We start from the raw sequence: 26026 nt of genomic DNA, 5'->3' as shown, positions 1-26026 counted from the left end.
ATCACCATTTCAATCAAACCTGCTCACCAACTGCCATTTTAAAGATATCACTTTTGCAAGTTATCAAACACCACCTTATCTCTCTCTATTTTATGATACCAGGCCAAATAAAAATATTCTTTTATAAAATACCCACCTTCAAGTCAAAAGCTGCATTCATAGAAAATAATAATAATAATAATAATAATTAATTAATTAAATGTTTTAATTTATATCCATTTAAAGTGAAATGGAGATTGAAAAAATGGGTGGAATGAAAATCTAGTTTGGCATTTAGTATAAAAAATAAAATAAAAAATGGAAATAAAAGTAATCAGAATGAGAACAGCATGTTGATGCATTGTAATATTAATAAATACATAATTAAATGCCATGTTTTTATGACAATAATAGAGATTAATGCTGGTTGGTAAATGAGAAGATGTGAGAGTTCCAATTTTTTCAATGGAGAGTTAATGGTTTATACCTCAACTCCCCCCATCTTTAACTTTAGAGACTCCCATGATTAATTTTATGATTCCAAACAAAGTACAGGGTGAAAAAGTGTTAAGATGGGTCATATAATAATTATTAATTTCTGAGAGGTCAAATAAAACCTATAAATAGAATCATTTACTTACCCCACTCCTCTACATATATAGTATTTATTATGAATTTGTCATATTATTATAAATTATTGGCACTATGGGGTTGCCTACAGCATTGATCCAGTAATCTTGACTCTGATTGAGGAAGACACGTCCCAAGCCTCACCAACAAGCACCTAACCAATAACAACTTGAAGGAGAGGTAAATAGGACTCCCAAGTCCGACATCATAAGAATTTACTTCAATTATATAAGACTCACAATGGGTAGTTGAATGATCTAAAATTTATTTAGACTGAAAGATTTCATATTATCTATTCGAATTGCTGTAAATCCCGACGGGTAACTACACGCATACTACTATTGTGCCTTTGAACAATTTTTGGTCAACATGGGGAATAGAAAAATGGGGTTTTTTTTTTCCTTAAATATTTTAATTGGGTAAAGGAGGTTTATTGCTTTATGGGGCCAATGACAATTCCCCTATGTCAATGCAAATATATTATATATGCACATCTCATGACTCGTATTAGTGGGACCCCACGTTGTGGGTCATGATACATTTAATATCATGACCACCACTTGAGGCTTGAGGCCTAGCATTCAACAACTGGACTATATAACATGAGGTTGCCTTATAATTTAGGTCCACATACATTGAGCCAAGACCCCAAAAAAGAAAAGAAAAAAGAAAGTTGGGTGATGTTGATAGTTTCTTCATTATTTTTACTAAATATACAACATGTCATCTGGCTGCCATTCTTTTGGTACTATCAACACTGTGAAGTCATCTTGAAACTTGGAAACTAGTAGATTGGAGTCTCTTGGACAACAAAATTGATCTTCCTTTGATGGTCCATGGCTTTTTCTATATGGTACAATTTTTTGTTTTCTATGGGGTGTGAAAAAAAGGGTTAAAGGAAATTACTATAACCTAGTGTGTTAAATTGACATATATCTTTAATGCCTGTAATTTTCTCGTGCATTTTTAAATCGAGTGGGGTAATATCATATTACGCAATAAATAATTTTGCATATCTAGCTCAAATAATTGTGGATACTCAATTGCTCGAGTACAACATTATTCAATTATATAAGTTTAAATGTACCCACATCATATCCATGTTAATTTATTTTTTTTTATTAGTATCAACCAATGGTACAAAAGGAGGACAAACAAATACATTTTTAGTTTTGAGTGTATTAATTTGTCTTTCTATATTAGTAGATTAAAAACAAAAATATATGCTATCTTTTGTTGTTATAATATGTGTGTGCCATTTAGATTAACTTTTACTTAAAGTTTTTTTTTTTTTTTCTTTTCTTTTCTTTTATGTTATATCTACTCACTCTTGCAATGCTATGTAATCAATTCACTTTGAAAATAATTATATATGTGCTTGTGCAAGAATTTAAATATTAACTGTTACAAGTACTTTATTTATATATATATATATATATATATATATATATATATATATATATGATATTTAATTTTTAATGCTAAGTAACACAAGGATACATAATACAGGGAATTAAGCATATGCAATGTATTGCCCGTGCCCTCCCAACTAGTAGATAAAAATGAGTAAAGTTCTATCAAGTCTATTTGTTAATGTGTTTTGGGATTTTTATTTTTTATTTTTTTATTTAAAAAAGTAGGGTAAAATTCACTTAACCCCCTCAAACTACAACCCCAATGACGATCTACCCCCCAAACTATCAATTGCAACAATTTACCTCACAAACTATCAAAATAATGATAATGTATCCCCCAAGCTAGCAAAGTAACGAAATTACCCTTATATAATTTTCAATAAGACAAAAATACCGTTAAAATTTTGAAAGAAAAAAAATTAGTATTTTTGTTTTTATTTTAGTAAGGGTAATTTCGTCATTTTGTTAAAGTGGAGGTACATTGTCATTGTTTTGGTAGTTTGGGGGGTAAATTGTCGCAATTGATAGTTTGGGGGGTAGATTGTCATTGGGGTAGTAATTTGAGGGGGTTAAATGGACTTTACCCATAAGGTAAAAATAATTTAAATTTTTTTTTTTTTTTTATGTTTTTTAGTGTTTTAATGTTTTTCTTTTGTGTTTGTTACAATATATATATATATATATATATATATATATTGTGTCCCTATCATTTTTTATTTTTGGAAAATCATATTCTTCTAATAGTGCATCAGGTTCAAAAAAGATTGAGTCATATTTATCAGCTCCAAGCCCCTAGGGAGTAGCAAGCCACACGTGTGAGTTTGTTTCTTAATCAAAAAGGGCCCTATACTTGTCTCCATCCCCATCTTTTTCTTTTAATAAATGTAAAGATTAGATCTTAAGCGGCTATTTTTTCCTTTTATTATTTTGAGATTTGTTTTTCCAAAGCTGATTAGTTGCTTTCGCTGTAAGTATGCAATAATTCAATGCATGAATTTGATGTCAAGTTTGTTTTTAATAACCTAATATGTTATTAGACTAAAAGTCATGAATTTGAAATTTGCCTCCATAATTTACCTCATATTTTAATTGAATTTTGTGCCTATTTGACTTCAAGGGCTAGTTTGGTTCACAGAATGCGTATTCCATTAGGAAAAATAATTATTATTTATGGGAATAAAAAAGAATAGAATAAAATAACTATTTATATTCCTTAGTTTGGCAACAACATACATGCTTTAATTGAAATTTAATCAAAGTTACTAAAAAGCCCATGCCTTTTTTTTTTTTCAACCCAAAAAGGGCTAGGGTGGCTGCAGTTACCCCATATAAGCTCCGGGGTGGCCAAGCCACCCTTGATAAGCAACGAGGGTGGCTACAGCCAACCCAAAACGCCCTCAAGGGTGGCTGCACCACCCTCGTACGCCTCGGAGACCACCCCCGAGGCGTTTGGGGGTGGTGCGACTATCGTTGGCCTCTTCTATGGGTGGCCGACCACAACAATGGGTGGTCGGCCACCCACTTTATTTATTTATTTATTTTTAGTTTTTTTTTTTTTAAAAAAAAAAATAATAATAATAATATGGTTGTTTGTGAAAAATTTATTACATTCCATAAAGAATAGCTATTCCTCTCATTTTTTTAGAGAAATAGCTATTCTTATGTGTATAAGAATAGTCATTTCATTTCAGGGGTCTATTCTGCAAACCAAACAGGCCCTAAGTGAACAAACTTTTTATAAAATTACTCAAATGATTAAATTCACCCTTAAAAAAAAAAAACCAAATCATATATCTTTTATTTAGGAATAAAGAGAGGTTTAGGAAATTGATTTTTGACATAGACGTTGAAGAATCAAGAAAGTTTTCAATTTTGAGGACAAAGTATGTTGTCTACTACACCATTAAACAACCGTCATTTAATTGAGATGACGTGGCAATGATAATCACTCACTAATTTTTTGCTTACAAGTAGTAATGTAATAGCTAATTTTATTATCACGTCAACAAATTATTTGGCAGTCATATGACAATTTAGTGAATAGTATTACTCTCCATATATATATATATATATATATATATATATATATATGATTGTGTGACTCGTTAATTGTAACCTCTTAATAAAAAATAAAAAAAGATTAGACGATAATTGTGATTCAAGAGCGTGACACTAGGAGATTCCTTCCCCCTTCATGTCATGTAGGAAAACGTCATCAATTTATTTCACATATACTATTGTACTATTGTCACGGACGAGTGGACGACCTACGATCAGTCCCACGATCTGTCCAATCATCTCCAATTATAATCTTGACACGTCATGATCTAAATAAGATAATATCCTACTCTCTCTCTATATATATAAAATAGTTGGCCACGCAATTTTCTTTTTTCTTTTTTCTTTTTAGGAAATTAAAGGACTCCTAACCCCACAAAAGTTATACCCATTTAATTTGAATCTCAAATATTCATTATTCTATTAGAAAGGGAGGAAAAGTATGGCTAGGTTCATGATCTTAATAATATCACCCAATATTAAATTATTATTATTATTTTTAAAATTTTATCTATTTTATTTGTCTGAATTTTTTAGATTTATTTGCTTGGCTCCTATTGATATCTCTTAATTGTGGATCCATACCCTAATGTTTGATCAAACAAATTTCTACTCTTGGTGATTTGAATGTGACATTTCATTTGGGTTCACATTTGGATGTGTTAAGAAACCATGACCATACAATTATGATGTATAATAAATATTCAAACATTGAAAATAGTCTTCATTTTATGTGACGTGAGAATACCTTTTCAAACTGGAAATAGAAAAACACCGTCTTAAACACATTAGCAAACAAAGTCATTAACTTCAAAATTCAACCAAGTGACATTTTCCTACAATACTTAAGATATTTCACGAGATGAAATAAGTTTAATCTAAGCCACTCATTTAAAATAAATTGTTCAAAACTTATCACATCATCTTAAAAAAAAAGGTTTGATCTCATTTTCACCACCATATTACAAAATAAGCTACTTTAAACCAAGTATTTAGAAGCATTCTGACCCGCTCTACAATTCTTTACTCCCACGTATTAAGAGTAAAATTATCTTTTATAATATTTTTTCCGCTTTGAAGAGAGAAAGAAAAAAAGAAGAAAAAAAGAAAAAGCTCCTGTCATATCAATCTTTCTGATAAAGACTAAATAGACATGAGGGTGCATTTTTTTTTAAAAAAAAATTAATTGGCAGAGTGAACCAAAAATTACAATCCATAGACAATTATTATCACATGCAAAAAGCCTAAAGCTTCTCACCTAACACTAGCCTCTCGAAAAGAAAAGGTCTTGTTTTACGCTCGCGGAAGTACTATAATAATTTAATAAAGCTTTCGTATAATATTTATGTTTTTTTTATTTTGCTTTCACACCTGCGTTTTGTTTCCTTGCAATTTTTTTTCTAATCAGTGGGGTCTACATTACGCTTGTAAATTGTAATGTATTTTGAGGATTTTTTTTTTAAAATTTGAAATAAGGGTTTTTTGAGAATATATAATCAGTTAATTGTTTGTTAATGATTTAAAAAATATTTGAATGTGATTTTAATTTTGAGAAAAGAAACAATTTTTTTACCAAAACCCGGTCTTTAGTCTGTTTCAAGGTCAAGGGGTTCCCATTTCCACCTACCACTGAAAAGCCCATTGTGCACCCCCCGGATTGACACATTCTTTCCCCTCTGTAGGGGGCAATGTGGTCATTGCAGCGAGCTTAAGGATCTGGTTCTAGAAGAAGAACCAGACCAAGTCCCTCTCTCCAGTTTACGCGCCAACGAAGACCCAGTTATGGCCTCCACGTGTGGGCCTCCTCACAGAACGCACCGCCTGCTATAACCGTAGATTGAATCCAACGGCGTGGATGGAATTGGGACGGATGATTCCGAAGAGTGAGCGCTGTTTTCATACAGAGGGAGGGAAGGAGGCGTGTCCAGGACGTGTCTGCTGTCTGGTGCGTGTAAAAGAGAGAGAGAAAACACCAAAAGAGTTAACCGATTAGTGGAAAGAAGTTATTTAGTTTACTAATAATGGTAAAATTAATTTCACTCCCTTTAGACTCTTCCTTTTCCAACCTACCATAAAACGCGGTCCAAAAATTCCCCCAATAAAATCCTCCCCTGCCCTTTAGGACCTCCGCATCCTCCTCGCCAATCTCTCTCCCTCTCTCTCTCTCTCTCTCTCCGTCTCTCGCTCTCGCTCTCTCGAAAGCAGCTCTCAGGTTATAATAGTTTGATTCATAAGTCTTTAATTGGATTTTTGTGGAGGATTCGAGGGGGATTAGGGTTTTTGGTTGAGCTTTGTAATAGGTCCATGTGAGAATGCCAGCTACGGACTATCAAGGTTCTTCAGCCGCATTCAGTATTGGGCGTTCGATCATGAGCCTCCGACGCGATCAGGTGGTGCAATCGATGGAGGCCACGCACGAGGCCACGAGCTTGGAGATGGAGCTCGAGGGATTCCAGAGGCAGGTCACGGACCGCTTCGCCGGTTTGTCGTCGGTGGGTGCCGAGGACTTGCTCTCCCTAGGCTGGGTGCGGAAGCTTCTAGACGCGTTTCTCTGTTTGCAGGAGGAATTTAGGGTTATTCTGTTCAATCACAGGGCTCTGGTGCTACGGCCGCCGACGGATCGGTTGGTGTCGGAGTACTTGGAGCGGAGCGTGAAGGCGCTCGACGTGTGCAACGCTGTGCGCGACGGGATCGAGCAGATCCGGCAATGGCAGAAACTGATGGAGATCGTCCTCTGTGCTCTGGACGGACACAAAACCCTCGGAGAGGGTCAGTTCCGGCGCGCCAAGAAGGCGCTCATCGACCTGGCCATCGCCATGCTCGATGAGAAGGACTCCAGCGCCGCCGCGATCGCCAACCGGAACCGCTCGTTCGGACGAAGCAACAACAACGGCTCTTCCACGTCGAGAGATCACCAGCACCACCACCAGCAGCGTTCGCTGGGGCACTTCCGCTCTCTCTCGTGGAGCGTGTCGCGGTCGTGGTCGGCGGCGCGCCAGCTCCAGGCGATTGCGAATAACCTGACGGCGCCGAAAGCGAACGAGCTCATCGCCACCAACGGCCTCGCTGCGGCGGTCTTCACGATGAACTCTGTTCTGTTGTTCGTAATGTGGGCTCTGGTGGCGGCGCTTCCTTGTCAAGACCGTGGCTTGCAGGTCCACTTCAGCGTGCCGAGGCAATTGGGGTGGGCGGGGCCGGTGCTTTCGCTGCACGAGAGGATTCTCGAGGAGTCGAAGAGGCGGGACCGGAGGAACGCGTGCGGGCTGCTGAGGGAGATCCATCTCATGGATCGATGCTCGAGGGTGCTGAACGAATTGGCCGATTCGGTGCAGTTCCCGTTGGCGGAGGAAAAGGAAGGGGAGGTGAGGCAGAGAGTGGAGGAGCTCTCGGGGGTCTGCCAGGCTCTGAAGGAGGGACTGGACCCGCTGGAGCGGCAAGTGAGAGATGTATTCCATAGGATCGTGCGGAGCCGAACGGAGGGGCTCGATTCTTTGGGCGGTAGGTACAACAATCCTGAGTAGTGGTAGTGATTCCAAATGTATTGGAGAATCTGATTATGAGGAACAAGAAGACGGCCATGATTCGATTGAGAAGAATGTGTAATTGAGGTGAGTGCTGTGCCAAAGAATAAATTGGGGGTTCTATGTATTTATCACCATATATTTTGTGTAAAGAGAGAGAGAGAAAAATTTAGGGTATGGAATGGAAATAGACCTCCGCGGTCGTCTCTTTGGCTTTTGTTGTTGCTACATTGTATAATCAAATTGCTGAGAAAGTTCATGTTGTAGCTGATTTTTGTGTTATATATATGTTTCTCTTTTGGCCCTCCCCTTATTCTCCTTCCAATTCAATGTTGCTCGTCTTGTTTTGCTCATTCTTGTATATAATTTCAGACACTTTTATAAAGCAAATGAAAAGAAGAAGAAGAATTCATCAACATCACGATTCAAGCTCGCTAGTTTTAATTCCATGGTCCAGCTGCAAGTTTGCCCCCTCGAGTCTGGAAAATTTCTATTTGGAACATTCTGAAAAAAGAAAGGAGATTTGCGTTGCAGCTTTTTTGATAATGTTTTTTTCGTTCAAGCTCCAGCTGTTGATAATGGAGGTTTGACCGTGACTTGGTCTACGTGAAGCGTTACAAGTTGATGTATTTTCGACCCTTGGAAATTCTTGCAACAAGAATAGAATATGTTGGCAGCATGGAGGTGGGATTAGCGTCTTCTTCCTTGACCATGACTCAATGAATGTTCGTGATAAGTGATAACCTTGACTTTTTTATTTGTTGTTCTATTTGATGCAACAATTACATCACAAGTCTTCCAACGATGCTTTGCCTATTTTGACTTCTCAGTTTTTGGGCTTTTCCTGCCTCCAACCTTGCTTGCTTTGACCGATTCAGAAGGGATTTTTAGTGGGAGACAAAAGTTAAAGGTGTTCGATTTCCATTAGGCTTGACTTGATTGGTTTCAAGGATTTAATGCCATTACTGTCGATGGGCAACATTTTTTGTTTTGATCGGTTACATTTTGACTGCTTTGGATTCCTCATGTTTGTTTGAAAAAGTCCTGCTTTTTGAAGCTCCCCTCTTTTCTTTGATGCATTGCTGCTTGCTTGGTCTTTGACTGAACTACATATATCTCCTTTGTCCTTGATAGATTTCCAATTTCATGGCTCCATATTTGTACTTCTTACTTCTCTCTCCCATGTCTACTGTCGTTAGGACTGGTAGTTACATGGTACAAGAAATTGAAGAGGGCTGCCAAGGAAGTCGCCTTCCTCATAGCATTTAAAGCTTTAAATGCCAAAAGCTTCTTTTGTCTCTTGCTGGTTGGAGTTAATTAAATTCGGCATGTGCAGTGTGAACATGCGAAGAAGATGTGTTTTTTCTGGAAGGTAACTAACTAGGTTCTACTCTTATGAGATTACACTGGCAATCTGGCATTTGAAAAAGTCAAATTGATGTTCTCTGTGTACAATCTTTCCTGTCCACCCGGAAAAAAATTGAAAGAAGGAAAAAGAAAAAAGAAAATGGCCGGATCTAAACTTGGAAACAATTTGACATGTGTATCATTAGCAGGAGTAGAGTATATGAACAGGCTCTATGCCCATTACTCTTAGCTGAAATTGAAACCTACTCAATGGGTTTCTGAGCAGTAGCTAGATTTCAAATCCAACTCCTGCGCATCTACTACATTCTCTGTGGTAATGCTGGTACTGTTGACTTACAGCATGGACTCTGAACATGTCCTATGAGTTTTATGGGATGTGAGTTTAATGCAGAGGTAAAGGACAACTTGGTTCCATGAGGTTCTGAATTTTATTTGCTATTTAACTTGATCTGTAAAACAAGGTTTATCCATTTCATATACCCATGTAGAAGAAAAAAAGAATGATTCACTTATACCTCCCTTCGTTTCCCCTTTCCCCTTGACTTCTTTCTCATTCTCTATGCAGGGAACTGAAGTTGAGGATGAAAAAAAAAAAAAAAAAAAAATCAAAAAGAAAATTATGAAAAAGGAAAAAAGGTAAGAGGAAGATAGTAACTGGAAATTGTGAAGAGCTAACTATGCTACTTCCTTTTCTTTTTTGCTTAGAGGATAGGCAACACTAAGCTGATCAGCTGATGTATCTAAGTCTTCGCTGCAATTTCTCATATCCTTTTAACATAGCTACTTATTATTATGAATCTTAGTTGCAGGGCACCTTTTGTTCCTGTTGCTGATTAGCCTTTTTGCATGAGAACAAAGAAATTGGCGAAGTAGTTGCACCATCCTGATCAGCCCTCTCTGTCATTTGTTTGATGGAGTTAAATTCTCTCAATGTGTGAAGAGTATTTGTTTTATGGAAGGTATGTTAGAATAGCCACAAGCTAGGCTTTGTGAAAATGACTTGCATAATGTGACATTCAAAAAAGCCAGAATGATTTTCTGTCTTTATCTCTTTTAAGCAAACCTAAATGAGTAAATGTATAAAAGAAAAGTTGGGGGCAATCTAAACCTATCAGTGTGACATGTCTATTTTCTAAGCAGGAGTATATCAGAAGTTTGTTCACAAGTATATTGTAGCATTTGAACATTCATTTCATCTTACCTTATGTTCTTTTAAGGTTATTCATTCTCTCTCTATCACACCATGAAATTCTCGTTAATGGCACATGAACTTTAATACAATTGTTAATTTATACGTAAAAACAAAGAAATAAAGCAGCTTATGCACAAATTACGTATCTTTTCTTTTATCTCTAATCATGTGGATGGCAAAAACCATGAGAGAGACGAAAAAGGCCGATCCCGCAACAACACAGGGAACACCTAGCTTGCACCTTTTTGAAGCAGGCTGATTCTCTTGAGTGTCTTGCTCACCAGGATCTTTCTGTTTCCCTGCTTCTGATGATTCACCTTCTTTCTCTTGAGAACTTCTTTTGCTTGCTTCTTGAACTTCATTTTCTACACCATGAGTTTCTTCTCGTTCCATAACTTCCTCTTTGTCATGCTTCTCAACAGGGCGCTCTGGTTGAAGAGTTTCTGCTTGTTGGGGTTCTTGATCAGATTTTTCTGTCTCTCGAACATCTAGATGTGCCTCCTGCTTTTGTGGTTCTTGAGGCATTTCATGTTCTGCTTGACGAAATTCTCCCTTTGTGCCTTTTTCTTCAACTTCAGTTTGGTGACTTGATGGTTGATGTGGTATTTCTGGTTGTTGACTCACTTGATCCACTACAGTATGTGATGGTTCAACCCTCCCAGGGCCGTGAAGGTGCTCTTCCTCCAGTCCTTTTTCTTGTACTTGTACTTCTTCCTTCGGAATGTCCTGTTTCTTGGTCTGCTCGGACATTTCTGGAAGCTCTTTGCTCCAAGTTTCTTCAGTCGTAGGTTTCATTGTTGCCGCTCCTGGATGTTTAACGGCTCCTTCTAATTCTCTATGATGCTCAATCTTTTTTGTTTCTTCCGGTGTCTCTGCCACCTGTTGAGTTTCTTCTGTAATTTTACTCTCAGGCTCTAGGGTTTCTCTCTCTCTTTCAGGCTCTTTATCAGCTGCAGTTTGCACTACTTCTGGTTTCCCTCTCCCAACCTCTTCTTTCACAACCCCATTAGTTCCTTCCATTTTTGGCTCTGCAGTTTTCTCTGGTAGTTTTTCTCCAATGTACTCTTCCTTAGGGACCTCAGCTACTGTTTTAGTTTCTTCATGCCCCCCTTTATCAGCCTCCTCTTCTGCAATTTGGTCAGGTTCTACCATACTTTGAATACCGGGCTCTTTACTTTCCTCCTGAATTCTCTCCTTAATATTTTCTTTCTTGAGAACCTCCTCTACAAATGTCACCTTTTTTGATGCCTTTCTGTCCGTCTTCTTCTCCACAACCCGTTCGCTTTCTTCCGTTCTCTTAACCTCGGGCTCCTCAGATTCTTCCTGAACTTCCATTCCAACATTGCCTCTTTCAAGAACCGCATCAGCTACAGCTTGCTCTCTTTCTGGTTTTCCTCTCTCTCTCTCATCCTCCTCTTCCTTCACTTCCTCAATCCCAACCCCAGAAATTCCCTTCTCCCGTTTAGGCATGACAATTGTCAAGATAGCTTCTTCTTCGTCAAACTTGGCTTTGATCCGATCCAAAACCACCCCATCAGGAATTTTGAAAACCTTTCTAAAACCCCTGAGCTCCACTCTTTTCTTGTATACCATCCAACCTATCATCACCATCTCCTGCACCGGCTTCTCCCCACCAACCATAATCCGCGTCCCATCTTCATTGATCTTGATTTCAATGTTCTCTCTCTTAAAACCTGCATTTGTACAAACATTATAATTGTAACATCTCAAACCCAAAAGAACACAAAACAATTAAATTTTTTTACCTCTGAGATAGGCAGTGAGGATGAACATGTTGTCATGTTCTTTAGACAAGAAAACAGGACCCGCTCGGTCTTTGGCAATCCTAACATCAGCGGTGGAAGCGAGATCATCTCTGGTTTGGGTGATCTTGAGTCCCAATTCAATCTCCATGGATGATTTTCCCTTTCTATTTGCCTTTCTCCTTTTCTTTTGGTGAACGAAAGATATTTAATTTTTTGGTTAATAAAATGAGAAATAGGATAATATATAGATAGGCACATGGTTTACTGGTGAGAGAGGGATTTTTTAATAGAGAAAAAACAATAATGTTGTAAAGTGTGAGCAATTGAGTAAAGCACATATTCATTGCTTCTTAATGTTGTACTCGCGGCTGGAAGGTCGTTAAAACAGTTGAAAGTCGGTTGCTTTGTCTTCATATATTTTTCCTTGGCGGGAAGCTAACGGCTTCCTTGGATACCAAAACATGTGTCACCCGGGCACAAAGGCCATTATTTTTTTAAGCCTAAGGGTCATCAAAAAACGGTTTTGAAATTTATTTTTTTGGTTTTGGTTTGATGCGGTATAAGGGTGAAAATTGTTTTTTATAAAGTCCACATTTGAAAAGTGTTTTGTATTTTCAACTGTTTGTTAATATTTTTTTAGAAAAGTGTGTTTTTAGCTATTACCAAACGAGGCCCAAAGCCCATGATAAGAAAACTATAGCACCGTTTGCCAAAAGCTTCTTACTATTCATCCATTTAATTTTTAACATTCTTACTTTTTTTCTCACATCAATCAATTTCTACTACAGTTCTTGTCTACTAAACGGTAATCATCCGTTGCCAAACAGATCCCATGTGACATGTCAAATCTTATTGAAGCCTCTTATTTAAAAGAATAAAGCATTTCACTTTCGAAAGATTTTTTTAAATTTAGGGAACTAAGTTATTTTTGGCTTACCTATTTAAATAGGCCTTAATAAGAGAATCTTTTATATTTTTCTATACCATTATTTAAGTAACTAAGTTATTTTTGGCTTACCTATTTAAATAGGTCTTAATAAGAGAATCACTTATCTTTTTCTATACCATTTAAATATTATTTATGTATTTTGTTATTTATTTTCCTTTTATCTTTCTCTATATTGTTTCTACTCCCAAGTTCTACTTGGAGGTAAAAGAAGAGTACTAGCCACTAGGGAAATGTTCAGGGTGGCAATGAAGCAAACCCACCACCCCATCATCCCTCCTTGTGGGTTCTGAGGAGAAGTGTGAGCAACCAGATTTGGGTATCCCAATTGGAGGCCAAATAGTCGATGAGTTCCAGGGTAAACACCTTACGTGGATGCTCTACTCTTGTAAAACACGAAGTTCTGACCTCCACCACCAACCACTCCCTTCTTCTTTTTGAAGTTCTGATCTGGGTTGATTCTAGTTTGGGTTCTTGATTGGTATGTTGCCTCTGAACTGGTGTGGGTGTGATTGAGTTGGAATGGTTGTGCTGCAACCGTACGAAAAAGAGAGGTTAAATATTACAGCTAAGGTGTTCGGCAGAAACTCTGAAAGAAGCAGCAGGTGAAAAAGGAAGAACGAGGTTTGTCGTTTTAGGAGTCGAAGAAGAGGCGGGAGACAAGAAAGAAAGTTACATGAATTACGTAATTCGGCTTATGACTTATATTTATAGGTTACATCTTTTCTTGATTATTTGGTTTAATTACAATGCTCTATTTATAAATAATTTCAAATGTGTAATCAAACTCTTTCATTTAGAATAAATAAATCCCCATTGCATTTACGATAAAAAAATAAAATAAAATTTAATCTTTGTCATATATTCCGACCCTTCATCTTTGCACAATTGATTCATTGCAGTAGCAAACTAATTGTTCAATCGTCTTGGGCCCTAGGCATATATGCCACCTACCATTCATGATTCATTCTATTGAACTATTGGGTGGTTGAATGGGGACAATATGCTGTGTGTTTTGTTGACGGCATTGATCGCAAACACCCTAGCAATTTATCCAACCACATGTGTTGACCTACCAATGGGGCACACACAGATAGTGGGTAATAGGCTGTAGGTCATGACTCATGAGACATCAAAGTTTTCATCAAGACCCCCCATTGGATCAACATAAACTATTCATTTTCATAGGGGCCTGTATATTTCACCTCTTCCCATGCCACCAAAATGCAAGGGTTTACCAAACCAAAAGGTTCTCTTGGGAGTTCAATTTTGTTTTCCAGAATATGAAAAAGGAGGAAAAGAGAGTGAAAGAAAGAAAGAAAAAGTAGTAGTAGTACACTGGTGCTTGATTGCATGGCAAAAACTAAAGACCAAAAAGTGCCAATGATTCCAAAGCAAAGGGTCTAGCTAACAGCATCACAAATACAAAATTAATACATGGTATAATCATCAACCCTAAAGCTACTTTAGACTGATCAATAACCCACAGTAGATGCTGCACATTACCCTACTCATCATATATTTTACACACACCTCTCTCCCTCTTTTTACAGCAGCATCAGCAAAACCTCACAAAATACAGCCGTTTGAACTGCAAATAACCCCACCATCACCTGCATTCCCACCGAAATACACAATGAATGAATACCCCAATCAACACCCCATCAAAACTCCCATTAGAAAAAACAGAAAGGAAAAGGAATTCAGACTTCATTTTGAATATTTTGTAAGTGTTTTATATATATACTTGTTAATATTTTTGTTTTGAAAAAGAAGAAAAGAAATGGCTTTTCGCTGTGCACAATCATATGAACATGCATAATGCCACAATAAAGTTTACACTCCCCCCTTCCTCTTCCATGTGGAGTGCATAAAACTAAAAAAGTAGGGTGTTCTGTAAATACTTGTACATATACGTATAAATGTATAGATATAGAGAGGGAGAGAGAGAGAGATTTGCATGCCTGTCCTCCCTGGCCAGAGGTGGGTAAAGGACGAATAGTAGCAGAGTCGACTTCACCGGTAGGCAGGGGCACAGCAGGATTACTGTTGATAAATGGCATACCGTCGCCTTTATCAGGCACCAAGGACGGCACAGTCACCGGAGAGCTTGCAGTGGGTGCCAGAGTCGGTGGAGCCGCTTGGCGAGGGTGGAAAGGCCAAGCGAATGCCGGAGAGGACGATACGACTCCACCAGAAGATGGCGCTGGAGCTGCCACTGGAGGAAGTTCCGGAGGCATAGCGGAAGCTTCAGGTGGCGGTGTGGAAGACACCTTTATGGAAAGCTTTTCAGAGGCTTGGCATGCTTTCAGAGACCCATTGCTGAAGGCAAAGTAGAAGAAACCCGGCCGTGATGGGTGCCACTTACATATGTAAGAACAAATTGGTTAGTGCCTCATGATTTTTGACCCATTTCTCAAGTACCCAGATAAAAGATCAGAGAGAAAACAATGTCTTTCAATCCATTTTTAGAGTACCCAGATGAAGATGAGAGAAAGAGAGAGAGAGAGAGAGAGAGAGAGAGAGAGAGAGAGAAACATACCGTGTAGGATGTGGAGTTGGGTTTATTGAGAAGTGTGGCTTGAGTGAAATCGCAGAGATTGAAGGCTCTTTGGTTCTGGAAAATGTAGAGATTGTAGTGATTCTTGTGTTTAAAAACTGAGAAGGTATAAAAGACAAAGCAGAGGTATGTTAGTTGGTATATATAAAAGAAAAAAAAAAAAATCATCCTTTTTTTGTATGTTTGTGTGTGGATTTTTTATTAGTAAGCGCTGTGTGTGGATAGTTAATACTTACTGATGGAGTCTCCTATATGAACAGGATTCTTCCACTCTGAAACTCCATCTATTAGTATTGTGGTGGAGAGAGAAGCCTGGAAGAGTGAGAATAGAAGAGAGAGGAAGAAGATGAGCATGGAGGAGACCTTCATCGGCTGTTTCTGCTTTTGTTTAGTGAAGGGAAAAGATAAAGAGGCCAAGAGGGAGTAAATTAGTTAAGAGAGGCCTTAGTCCTATGTAGCTTTATCTCTGGCCCCTGCCCTCTGGGAACATTTTGGAAAGCAAAGGAAAGGGCGTTTTGGAAAAATGTGTGCTTCTGTCTCTGTATGCGATGTGTGAGAGAGAAAGGAGAGAAAGCTTGTGGGAGAGAGAGAGAGACTGTTAAAATGTCAGTAGTGTTTGGCTTTTTCATGGGAGGAGTTTGAATGGGTGACAGACATAGATAGATATTGGAGAATGTGTGATTTATTATTTTAAACAGTAAAAGTTGGAATGATTTTGTTCGTGGAAAAAAATTGCCACAAGATTTTAAGAAAAGTTGATGATTAAAAATGGTGCTGCAGATGGCAGGGAAGGAGAATTTGTGTGGCTCTGATGCATGATGATGGGGATTATTATTCAAAAATGATTAGTTCTGTGGTTACAGCCTGTTATGCCTCTATTTTTGGATTAAATAATATTTCTCTTGAGAGATGGGGAATCCAAATTTTACTTTCTTTTTATGAAGCCTTTACCTTTTTATGTAATCCTCACTTCCTTTACTTTATACAATGTAATGATGCTCATACTTTGATGCATAAGGGTTTAAGATTTCTCTAATGAAATAAAGAGTACAAATAGTAATAAGAATAAACACCTAAGCATATCAGAAATGTGGTCATGGTCTAAAGGGAATTGAACAAGGTTTTCTTTATTGTTTTCTTGTGACCCATTTATCATTCATCTCTTATTATTATACTGGTTGTTTTTACATAAATTATCAATTATTGGGGTCACTTTTCTGATGCTAAATACCTAAGAAACCTTTTTTTTTAAAGACAACAGAGCACTTATAATTTTTCTCATTTTGCAAATTGAGAGACTCTTAACTTAGGTATTCGATGGAGAGTAGGGACCATATGCTTCTGTCACATAAATTTTGGAGGTTGGGACTTCAAATTACAATGGATGATTGATAAGGTGATACAAATATTCTCATAGTTCTGCTTAAGGTTAACTTATATGCTCTTGTATATTAGATTAGGACTGTATGGAGTATATTACACCAATATCAGCGATAAAGATTAGGGGTGGCAATTTTTAATTTATGGGTCGGGTTCATGTCAATTAAAGGATATATAACTATATAGGTCAAAATGAACACGTATCAAACCCCTCAACCTTGATTGTGACATAGAGGTTTTGTTAAAGGATATATGTGGTGATGTTGAGTTGCAGAATTCTACAATATTGAATATAAAAACTTGGGAAAAGTACAAATACCCACCTTAAACTAATACAAATTTGCAATGTTTCCCTAAACTAAAGATTGTATCAATGTCCCCCCAACTACTAAAAAATTGTAATGTACCTATTTTGTCTATAAATTCAAAAAATGACTCTAAAATTTTTCAATAAAAAAAATTATCTCTATAAATAAAAACTATTTTTTATTTTCTTTTATTTTAAAAAGGCGACCATTGGCCAAATGAGGTTCACACAAGTACCTACCACAAGTTTCAAAGATTTTTTAGAGCAGCTTTGGAGACTTGGGAGTCCAAATTGAAGATAATGCCTTACAACAGTTGTGAGATGCCATTCCCATTATATGTGCCACATGACTTTTGAGATAAAAACTGAGGTATATATCTTATAAATCCTTGAGTTAATGCGTCAAAACAGAAAACTCTCTAAACTTTTTTTTTTGGAATTTGTACTTCTTAGGTCAATTGAAAAGGCAAATTAATCCACACCGTTACATTTCCCCCCAAATGTTTAAAGCCCGTTAGTCTCAACTAAACGCACCGTTTTGCCACGTCCAACATATTAGTTTTTTATTAATTTAATTTAAAAATTAAATATTAAAAGAAAAAAAATTGAAGAGGTGGCCGGAAAGCCCTCCCATAGGGGTTATGGGTGGCTTTCCGGCCACCCTAGGGGGTTAGGGTTGGCTGCAAGCATTCATGATCTGAGGTTAAAGGTTGTACTTCGGGGAAGGTGAGAGATTGTAAGAGGAAGAGAACTATATATCTCCCTGTAGGTAATTCATTATTATTATTATTATGTAAAAACAGCAATATAGCAGTTTCTCCGTGGTTTAGGAACGACAAAGGAAGCCGACACAAATTTTATTCTGTGCTTTGACTATAGCCGTTTGGGAGAAGAGAGGAGGACAAAGAGAAGAAACAAACCAGGATGAGGAGCGCGAGAGATGCCAAATTGGAGGTGCTTTTCTACACAACGACAACTGCCAAGCCTCAGTCAGGATAGGTCAAGAGGCACTATAATACTTGTCATGAAAAAAACCAAAACCAAGACAAATGGCAGCTTTTTTTTTGTCTCTTATCTCATCAACTTTCAACCATACAATGCCATCTACCAGACGCAACATAACTCTAATTTTCCTAACCTATTAACTTATGCTTTTCTAAACAAAATTAACCTCACTCTGTTTAAATGAAGGTAAAATCTTCTACATAGAGTAACTCTCTCTCCCATAACTCCGTCAAGTTTTAACTTTAGGACATGTCCATTTGAGAATTCTCAATAAACAAAAAGATAAGACAGTATAATACAAAACTAGAAAGCTGCTTCCAAGTTCCAAATGCCCTACAAATCAATCTTTTATATAGGGCAAATTAAAAGAATTAAAAAAGCAAAAGAAAAGCTGCTTTCAGCCTTTTACTTTTACCAATACATTGTGCTCTTTCTGCAAAAGAAGTCTGCCAAAATTCGCAGTTAATAAACACCACGTCCGCATGCACTTTCTCGACTCTTACGTGACTTAAAGCTTATGATTTCTCAAATCATTGCTAGTAATTTGAATAACAAAAGTGAAAAATTTTGAATAAAAGGGTAAGCTGTTGTTTAACATATGTTCGAACAAGTGAACTCTTCAAATATTCTTTCGTATTTATTGCCTGAATTGATTTACTAATCAGGCCAACAACAAAATTAATATAATCTCTATTATTCACAAGGTTTCCCCATTGGTTGCTTTAAAGTTTATGTGACCGATTGAATTATATAGGGTTTATGATGTATTATCTATTATGATTGACATCCTCTGCAAAACAATCACAGATTCACAAAGCACCCCTGCTTAAGTATACATAGAACCTCATTTCTATTTTGGCCAAAAGCTGTCAAAACATAGATAATAGATTATATACCAGCCCAGAAAACTCTATTCTTTCCTCCTTTTAGGCATTTATGTGAGACGAATTCACATTGGGACACTCACTAACTACATAATTCAACTTTTCACATTTTCTGCCTTTCCCTCCCCTTCAATAGAAGTCCTGTTCTCTTCAGCTATAAGGAATTTCTCTTCAAGACTCAGGTTCCAATCCCCCTTTTGTCTTCTGTAATCAGAAACCACGACCGCTCTTATAGATGAACCATCGGGTTGAAATATCTAACTTAAAAGACGATTAATTTCCAGCTACGATGTTTTCTTTTCCCCCCCTATGTCAGCGAAGTGTGTTTCTCTCCACCCCTCAAGCATATAAAATCTACCATTGCCAAGATCGAACTCTTCGGAGGACACGCGGTGGTCTGCGCTTCTCCTCTACTGGGATAATTTTTTCCATGATCTGCAGGGAAAAGACCAAAAACAAAAAAAGACTAAAGCCTGTACAAATCAATCTTTTTTCCATGAAACTGTAAATCCAAAGAAGACTAAAGCCTCAAATAGCAATATTTCACAAGGTTATTTCTTATTCCACTGTTTAAAAATATTATCAAAATTTTCAAATTATCAACCAATAATTTCCATACACTGCATAACATCTAACTGGAAAACGAGAATATAATTAAAAAGCAAGGAGTTTTCAGTTTCAAATGTTTTACCCTCAAATCAATCACATCAACTCTACAACAACTTCTATTAAGCAAATACTGACATTTTCCATATTCATAAAAGAATACTATAAACAAAAATCAGTACCTGCTTAAACCTTTCCTTAGTCCTCTCAGCCTGCAAAAGAAAAACTTTTATCACTATGAACTCTTAAGGTGACAAGAGAATACGAATGAACACCAATACAAAGTGAACAAAGTTTAGAATCAACTGGGAAAATCAACCAAAACCTCAAAAGTAAGAGTAAAAATTCACAAGCCTAGTTATCATATTATTTACATCAAATGAAATTCAATCTAAACAACCAAAAAGTAAAGCTATCATATTTATTAGTAGTAGATTTTATTTTTTTATTTTTATTATAAATGAAGTACTTACTTTCCTACCAAGCTACATGACACAGGATAAGAATTCAAAGGAGTGGACTTTGAATCATAACAACAACTGGTATAGATTACAAATACGTGATGCTATAGCAACGATAAATTGGATTCAATCACAGCTAATAAATTCTCATTGAGCACCAAGTTCCATAATTGAGCATGAAAAATGAACAGCCCAGCATGGATATGTGACAAAATATGTCATAAACCCGGGAAAAGGTCATGCATCATCATCTATGTAGTGCGAGAATTCTAGAAACCGTAAGAGAAAAGCTTGCTGATTGAAAAATGCATTACGTAGATATCAAAGTTCAACTTTGTGCATGCAACATGCAACATTGGTTTCAAAAAACATGTGAAAGAACAGTCAGTGTTCAAATACATGTCCGAGATCTGATTTGATGAGCAAAAATGTAGAGTACACAAACATAACCCCCCCCCCCAAAAAAAAAAAAAGACGAAACTAGAGTCTGCAGTTAGCATGGAAATGCAAATGGATAAAAAGATCAGAACACTTAGAGAGTCTTATAATTAAATTAAAATGTTTTGTTGTAAAGATAATGAATGACAAAACTATTAGCATACTTATCAGTTTTACCACGTCTATTTACATGCATAACACATATCATTAGTTCATGCAAAACTAAATTTATTCACATGTATATTAAGAAAGGAAGCAGGTGTAAGATCCAAGTGGACATTTTTAGAGCATGATATTCATAACAGACATAATGTACATGATATTCGAGAATACAATAGTGTAGTATGAAGCGAACAATAAAGTGCAAGCAATATTTATTAGACAAGATAAATCCAAGGCAATCAGAATGTCAAGACAAAAACACAGACGTGAAATCTAACACTGATATATGGTTGAAGGTTACTCACTGCCAAGAGATATTTCCAAGCATTTGTCTTCTTAGACCTTGACCCACTCTTAATGTTAAAGTGAGAGCTAGGACAACATCCATATTTACATATATAAATACTCAGCAAGCTAAGCCCTGTGAACTGTCTCTAGAGTACTATATGACTCGTGCTTCCCAAGGAAAATTGATAGAAATATAATTGGTTAGATTTCAGTCCTTAAACTGTGTATCAAATTCAATTTTGTCTCTGAATTACTGATTGTTTTATTTTAGTTATTGAAGTTCTCAAAACGTCTCAATGTAGCATTTAATATTCCGGCTTACTATCACTATGTGATACTAATGGGGCAGACGTTTGTTGTACACATGTTCTTATAATACTTACTTAGCATGTTAAACCACATGTTGGTGTCCCAAAATCAGGATATATGAAAATAGTTAATTAAATTCTTAAACAAATAGTAAAATAAATAGAAAACAATGGGTGTGTCATGTGTTTTTGACTCATCAGACCACAAGTGGACTACCATGTCAGGTCAACAGTATAAAGACAAGTGTACCAAAAAACAAATCACATTCGCAATGTTGTTCGTATGGTAACGGTAAGGCAAGATAAGAATAATATTAAGGTATTTACAAAACTTCATGCAATAAATTGAAACAACTGATAGTTCAAGGACCAAATTAAATCTTGACACATAGTTGTAAGGACCCAAATCATATTTTCACCAATATTATATATGTACGACCAACTGAACTCTATACGATAGAATGTCAGGCAAGAAGCAACATATTAATGGCATGCATTTGCCTGGCATGAATAATATTGATACGAGGATGAAAGGTTAACGCGTAAGAATACAAGAGCAATGACATTGCAAATGAACATTTGAAAATAAAAAATAAGAAAACTAGAGCAATGACATTGCAAATGAACATTTGAAAATAAAAAATAAGAAAACTAGAGCAATGAGATTGAAAATGTACATTTAAAATAAAACAATACTACATGTAAAAGTATGAAAGAATGAGATTGAAATTATGAACATAACAATACTAGAGGAATGAGATTGCAATTGACGCCCAAGGGACTACATGTAAAAGTATCATATACACTGATCAAGAAAAACAACTTTTGACAACTGAAACAGCCATTGAACACAATTGCTGCCAGCCTCAGGTAATTGAAATGAAATTTAATTAAATTTTTTTATGGAAAAATCCACTTCACCCCCAAAGTTTCAGGGGTTTTTCAATTTGAACTCCAAAGTTTAAAATTTGGCAATGTACCCTCCTAATGTTTCAAAAATTTTCAATTTAAACCTTCCATTACTAATTTCCGTAAAATTGGACGGAAATCTATGAAATTACGTAATTACCCTCAAGCTTTTTTTTTTTTTTTTTTTTTTTAATAAAAAAATTCCGTCCAATTAAACGGAAATTAGTAATAGAAAGTTTAAATTGAAAATTTTTGAAACATTAGGGGGGTACATTGTCAATTTTTAAACTTTGAGGTTCAAATTGAAAAACTCCTGAAACTTCAGGGGGTAAAGTGGATTTTCCCCAATTTTTTTAAAAAAGTTTTTCAACTAAATTATGAAACACCAAATATTTAACCACACATACAGTTAAGATCAAACTATTCCATCAATCCTTATTACTCTTCCGACTTCCAAGCAAGATGTCGTAGCTAAAATACCTCCATAACACCAATGAGAGAGGTTAACCTGATTGCACTATGGTGCTCCAATTTTTGATAAACCACATAGTTCAACATAATATAACACGATATAACCCACAAAATAGAACCATTTCCAGCAACATAGTTCCACATAACACGAAATGTTACCCAACAAATAAAACATCTAAAATTTCTAAAGGCAAAAAACTAAACCTCCTGATACCTTCTCTTTCAACAGTTGCTCATTCTCCTCTTCTAGTCTCACCGCTAACGACTCTAATTCAACTTGGTACGCCTATAATTCCAAAACGCAAAACCTCATTACACTAATATACATGCACAAGAGAAATCATTCAAACTCAACAACGGTAAGCAATACAATACCTGCTTTCGCTCCCTGGACCTTGCGGCGGACTCTCGGTTCTTGATCATCCGCCGTTGCCTCTGCTGAGCTGCCTTATCCAACGGTTCCATAACCACGCGGCCCCTCTTCCCTCTCCCTGCACTCGCACCTGCGCCTGCAATCACCTCTACTCCATTTCCGAACCCTACAATGGCTCCTTCCATGCTGTCTAGAGCCGCGAACTGGCTTGTCGGAACGGGATCGAACGAGAAGACCCCTCCGCTCAGGCGCTCGTTGGGCTCGACCTTCATGTCCTCATCTTCCACAGACCCGGTCTGTGCCAGAAAGTCCTCCAGAGTCATCATCTCGTCCTCCGGCGCCTCCTCCTTGCATTCCCTCCTGTCACCGGAGACGATCTCGCGCCACACTTCGTCCACGGTCTTCGGCACATTGGGTTTGGAGTCGGAGAGGCCCTGGGCTGGGGCTGGGGTGTCAATCACTGTGATTTGGGCGTCGAGGAGGGTGGACTCGGTGGCAGAGGGTTTGGAGTCGTAAACGGTGCGTAGAAGGCCATCAACAGTCATCGAGGAGGAGCCAAGAGTGCCGCGGTTGGCGTTGGCGAGAGAGCTTTTGGTTTGATCGGAGAGTGATTGGGGCTTTGTAGCGGAGGAAGAAGAAGAGCGTCGAGGTAGATCCGATTTCCTCGAACCCGAGTTCGGTGACGTCATCACCTTCGACGACGCCATTTTCGCCGATCCTATGGGTTCTTCTTCTTAGTGACGCGCACACAGTCTCTCTCTCTCTCTCCCCCTCTCAGCGTCAGTCGGTCACTGTTTCTCGCTCTAGAAATTTTCCTCTCAGTGGATTTGGGGGGGCGGGTTAGAATGTTGGGTTTGTTATTCAGTTGGGATCGGACAGAGAGAAAGAGATGTGTTGTGAGAATGGGGAACCGGGAGACCGGGAGAGGGGGAAGGCCGGTTGCCGGTGACCGGTTGACCGATTATTTGGGGTTTGTTACTTGGGGATTCTAGTGTTACGGGCGGCTGTGCTGGCTGTGAGTGTTGGTGGGCGTATCAGACCGTGGATTAGGTATTGTGGGTGAGTTGGAGTGACGGTCTGTGTCTCTGAGTTGGCACCGACGGTGTGTGATTGTTGTAGCTCAAAATGGGTTACGATGGGATGTAAGTGTTGTGGTGTCGTGTAGAGATAGGTCAATGATCCTCTGATGACTGTACCTACTTGTCCAATCGTGGCATGTCGGAACGAGGACCATGTTGTCTATATTTTGACAGCGGCCCAACAACTAATATGGCCCATGCTACTCTTTAAAAAACTAACCTTATTCGAAATAACCATTTTTTAATAAATGATAGTCAGATACCCAAAAGGTAAAAACCATAGGACTAAAAAAAGAAAAAGTTAAATTTCTACTTTAAAAACATTTTTTACTATATATATATATATATATATATATATATATATAGTTGTTGGCAAGTCCTCGTTTGGTTCTCTAAAATTCTAAATACAGTTTTTTAAAACTATTTTCTAAAATCACAAATTATTGTCTCCACCACATTGATCCAACCATCAAAAACATAAAAAACTTAGCATGTGCGTGTAGGCCTGGAAAAAAAAAAAGCCTACAGACCGATAGCCGACTGACATCTACCAACACCAAGTAATCAATGGGCGGTAGGCGAAACCTTTTTATTTTTTTTTCTTTCGACAAAATTCAGTTCTGTAGGCAAAATAAAATTTATTAACCGAACCAATTTTACCGACCGACTTCACCGATAATTTACAAATGCTTTTAGCAATTTTTTTTTTTTTTTTTAACTCAATAAAAATATATGCAAAATAAAGGTCAAAATGCAAAAAGCATTTCTCTGGACGTAATCCCGCATCAGAAGTTGAACTCTTCACGCATCTCTCTCTATATATGTACGTAAAGAAATTTGGAAGGGGTTGAGTATGAACGTATGGGAGTAGTAGAAGAGGCTTTCTTGCATGCATGGGTTTCTTTTATCCTTGAACCAGATGGACAGTCCACAGTAGTCCACGTGTACGTACGTTAGTAATTGGAAGCCAAAAAAACATGAAGCTGTTAGGAGACGTCCTCCCTTTACAGGGGCCATTGCCAACCAGCTGCCTTGCTCAAGCCTCAACTTTTCCTAACCATAATTATCTCTAATTGATTATGGACCGCTACACTTGTATAATTGTATTCTACAATCAATTATTTGCTGCAAATATTAATTTCAATTTAATTATAGCCCCTAAAACTTTAATTATTTCGTCTTTCTCTCTCTCTCTCTCTCTCTCTCTCTCTACGACCTTTTGACTTAAAATGAGCTGTACCCATTAATGGATATTAATGTTAATTAATATTAATTAAGAGAGCAATATCTTGCCGAGAACTCTCTATATATAGCTTTTATTACTTGGCCAAAAGAAAAAAACACGAGAGAAAATGTGACAACTTTCCACGTGTGGATAGCTATTCCATTCAAGTTGGCCGCAGGAGCCGCAAGCTCTTAATGTATCTCGATCGGCCATTAACGTTAAAAGTGACTCCCTCGATTTGAAGACCGTTAGATGCAGAGAACCTTCCAAAAAGTTCTACGTACTCAACAAGATTCTGAGACGATATGATCGATGATGCATGCTATAATGATATATTACTTTATAATAGATTATTAAACTTTTATATATATTTTCTTAGCACTTGTGATTTTCTCGTACATTTTTATGAACATATGTCGATATACTATAATATTACTCTCTTTTATGTAATAACCCATAACTTAAATAGCTACTAAATGATTTTTCTTTTTTCTTTTTTCTTCTTTGTTTTTTTAAAAGAAGTAGCAAGATAAGAATATCATATACGTACCCATTGTGGAAGGTGATAATAGTAATTGGCCAACGTCACGGGTATGATAATATTATACTTGTAAAGCAAGGGTATTTCAGCCTCGATGATGATAATTAATCCTCTAGTTTTAGGATTGTGCAAGCTTGAAAGTTATGCTACATAG

The 26026-nt window shown here is 37.1% G+C and overlaps 4 protein-coding genes across 4 annotated transcripts; 1 reads left to right on the top strand and 3 right to left on the bottom strand.

Annotated features, from left to right (window-relative positions):
- The first annotated feature begins 5966 nt into the window (after positions 1 to 5966).
- Positions 5967 to 7869, top strand: LOC132183660 (plant/protein (DUF793)). The gene has a single exon (XM_059597020.2). It carries the CDS (start codon positions 6395 to 6397, stop codon positions 7601 to 7603), a length of 1209 nt encoding a protein of 402 aa, XP_059453003.1. The 5' UTR covers positions 5967 to 6394; the 3' UTR covers positions 7604 to 7869.
- Positions 7870 to 7933: 64 nt separating this feature from the next.
- LOC132183659 (uncharacterized) lies at positions 7934 to 14101 on the bottom strand. Its single transcript, XM_059597018.2, has 2 exons — positions 11930 to 14101; positions 7934 to 11857 (listed from the first exon to the last, which is right to left on the bottom strand). Exons 1-2 carry the CDS (start codon positions 12075 to 12077, stop codon positions 10302 to 10304), a joined length of 1704 nt encoding a protein of 567 aa, XP_059453001.2. The 5' UTR covers positions 12078 to 14101; the 3' UTR covers positions 7934 to 10301.
- Positions 14102 to 14239: 138 nt separating this feature from the next.
- On the bottom strand, positions 14240 to 16380 carry LOC132183661 (Cupredoxin superfamily protein). The gene is made up of 4 exons (XM_059597021.2): positions 15672 to 16380; positions 15418 to 15533; positions 14840 to 15238; positions 14240 to 14488 (listed from the first exon to the last, which is right to left on the bottom strand). The coding sequence occupies exons 1-4, from the start codon at positions 15802 to 15804 to the stop codon at positions 14423 to 14425; spliced, it is 714 nt and encodes a 237-aa protein (XP_059453004.2). The 5' UTR covers positions 15805 to 16380; the 3' UTR covers positions 14240 to 14422.
- Positions 16381 to 18935: 2555 nt separating this feature from the next.
- LOC132184515 (G-box-binding factor 4) lies at positions 18936 to 24083 on the bottom strand. The gene is made up of 4 exons (XM_059598176.2): positions 23030 to 24083; positions 22869 to 22940; positions 19800 to 19829; positions 18936 to 19446 (listed from the first exon to the last, which is right to left on the bottom strand). The coding sequence occupies exons 1-4, from the start codon at positions 23732 to 23734 to the stop codon at positions 19366 to 19368; spliced, it is 888 nt and encodes a 295-aa protein (XP_059454159.1). The 5' UTR covers positions 23735 to 24083; the 3' UTR covers positions 18936 to 19365.
- Positions 24084 to 26026: the final 1943 nt, after the last annotated feature.

The sequence above is a fragment of the Corylus avellana genome, chromosome 7, assembly GCF_965113065.1.
Source record: "Corylus avellana chromosome 7, dhCorAvel1.hap1.2, whole genome shotgun sequence".
Classification (NCBI taxonomy): domain Eukaryota; kingdom Viridiplantae; phylum Streptophyta; class Magnoliopsida; order Fagales; family Betulaceae; genus Corylus; species Corylus avellana.
Note: the sequence above shows the minus strand (reverse complement) of the source record. Positions and strands in the feature narration are given on the sequence as shown.

Excerpts from the sequence above, each read along its gene's own strand:
- LOC132183660 (XM_059597020.2), top strand. The coding sequence starts at position 6,395 with ATGCCAGCTACGGACTATCAAGGTTCTTCAGCCGCATTCAGTATTGGG.
- LOC132183659 (XM_059597018.2), bottom strand. The coding sequence starts at position 12,077 with ATGGAGATTGAATTGGGACTCAAGATCACCCAAACCAGAGATGATCTC. Across the intron at positions 11,858-11,929 it reads CCTCACTGCCTATCTCAGAG|GTTTTAAGAGAGAGAACATT; the intron begins GTAAAAAAATTT and ends GTACAAATGCAG.
- LOC132183661 (XM_059597021.2), bottom strand. The coding sequence starts at position 15,804 with ATGAAGGTCTCCTCCATGCTCATCTTCTTCCTCTCTCTTCTATTCTCA. Across the intron at positions 15,534-15,671 it reads TCATATAGGAGACTCCATCA|TTTTTAAACACAAGAATCAC; the intron begins GTAAGTATTAAC and ends ATACCTTCTCAG. Across the intron at positions 15,239-15,417 it reads CCAACTCCACATCCTACACG|TGGCACCCATCACGGCCGGG; the intron begins GTATGTTTCTCT and ends TACATATGTAAG.
- LOC132184515 (XM_059598176.2), bottom strand. The coding sequence starts at position 23,734 with ATGGCGTCGTCGAAGGTGATGACGTCACCGAACTCGGGTTCGAGGAAA. Across the intron at positions 19,830-22,868 it reads AGCAACTGTTGAAAGAGAAG|GCTGAGAGGACTAAGGAAAG; the intron begins GTATCAGGAGGT and ends TTTCTTTTGCAG. Across the intron at positions 19,447-19,799 it reads CTAAGGAAAGGTTTAAGCAG|ATCATGGAAAAAATTATCCC; the intron begins GTACTGATTTTT and ends TTTTCCCTGCAG.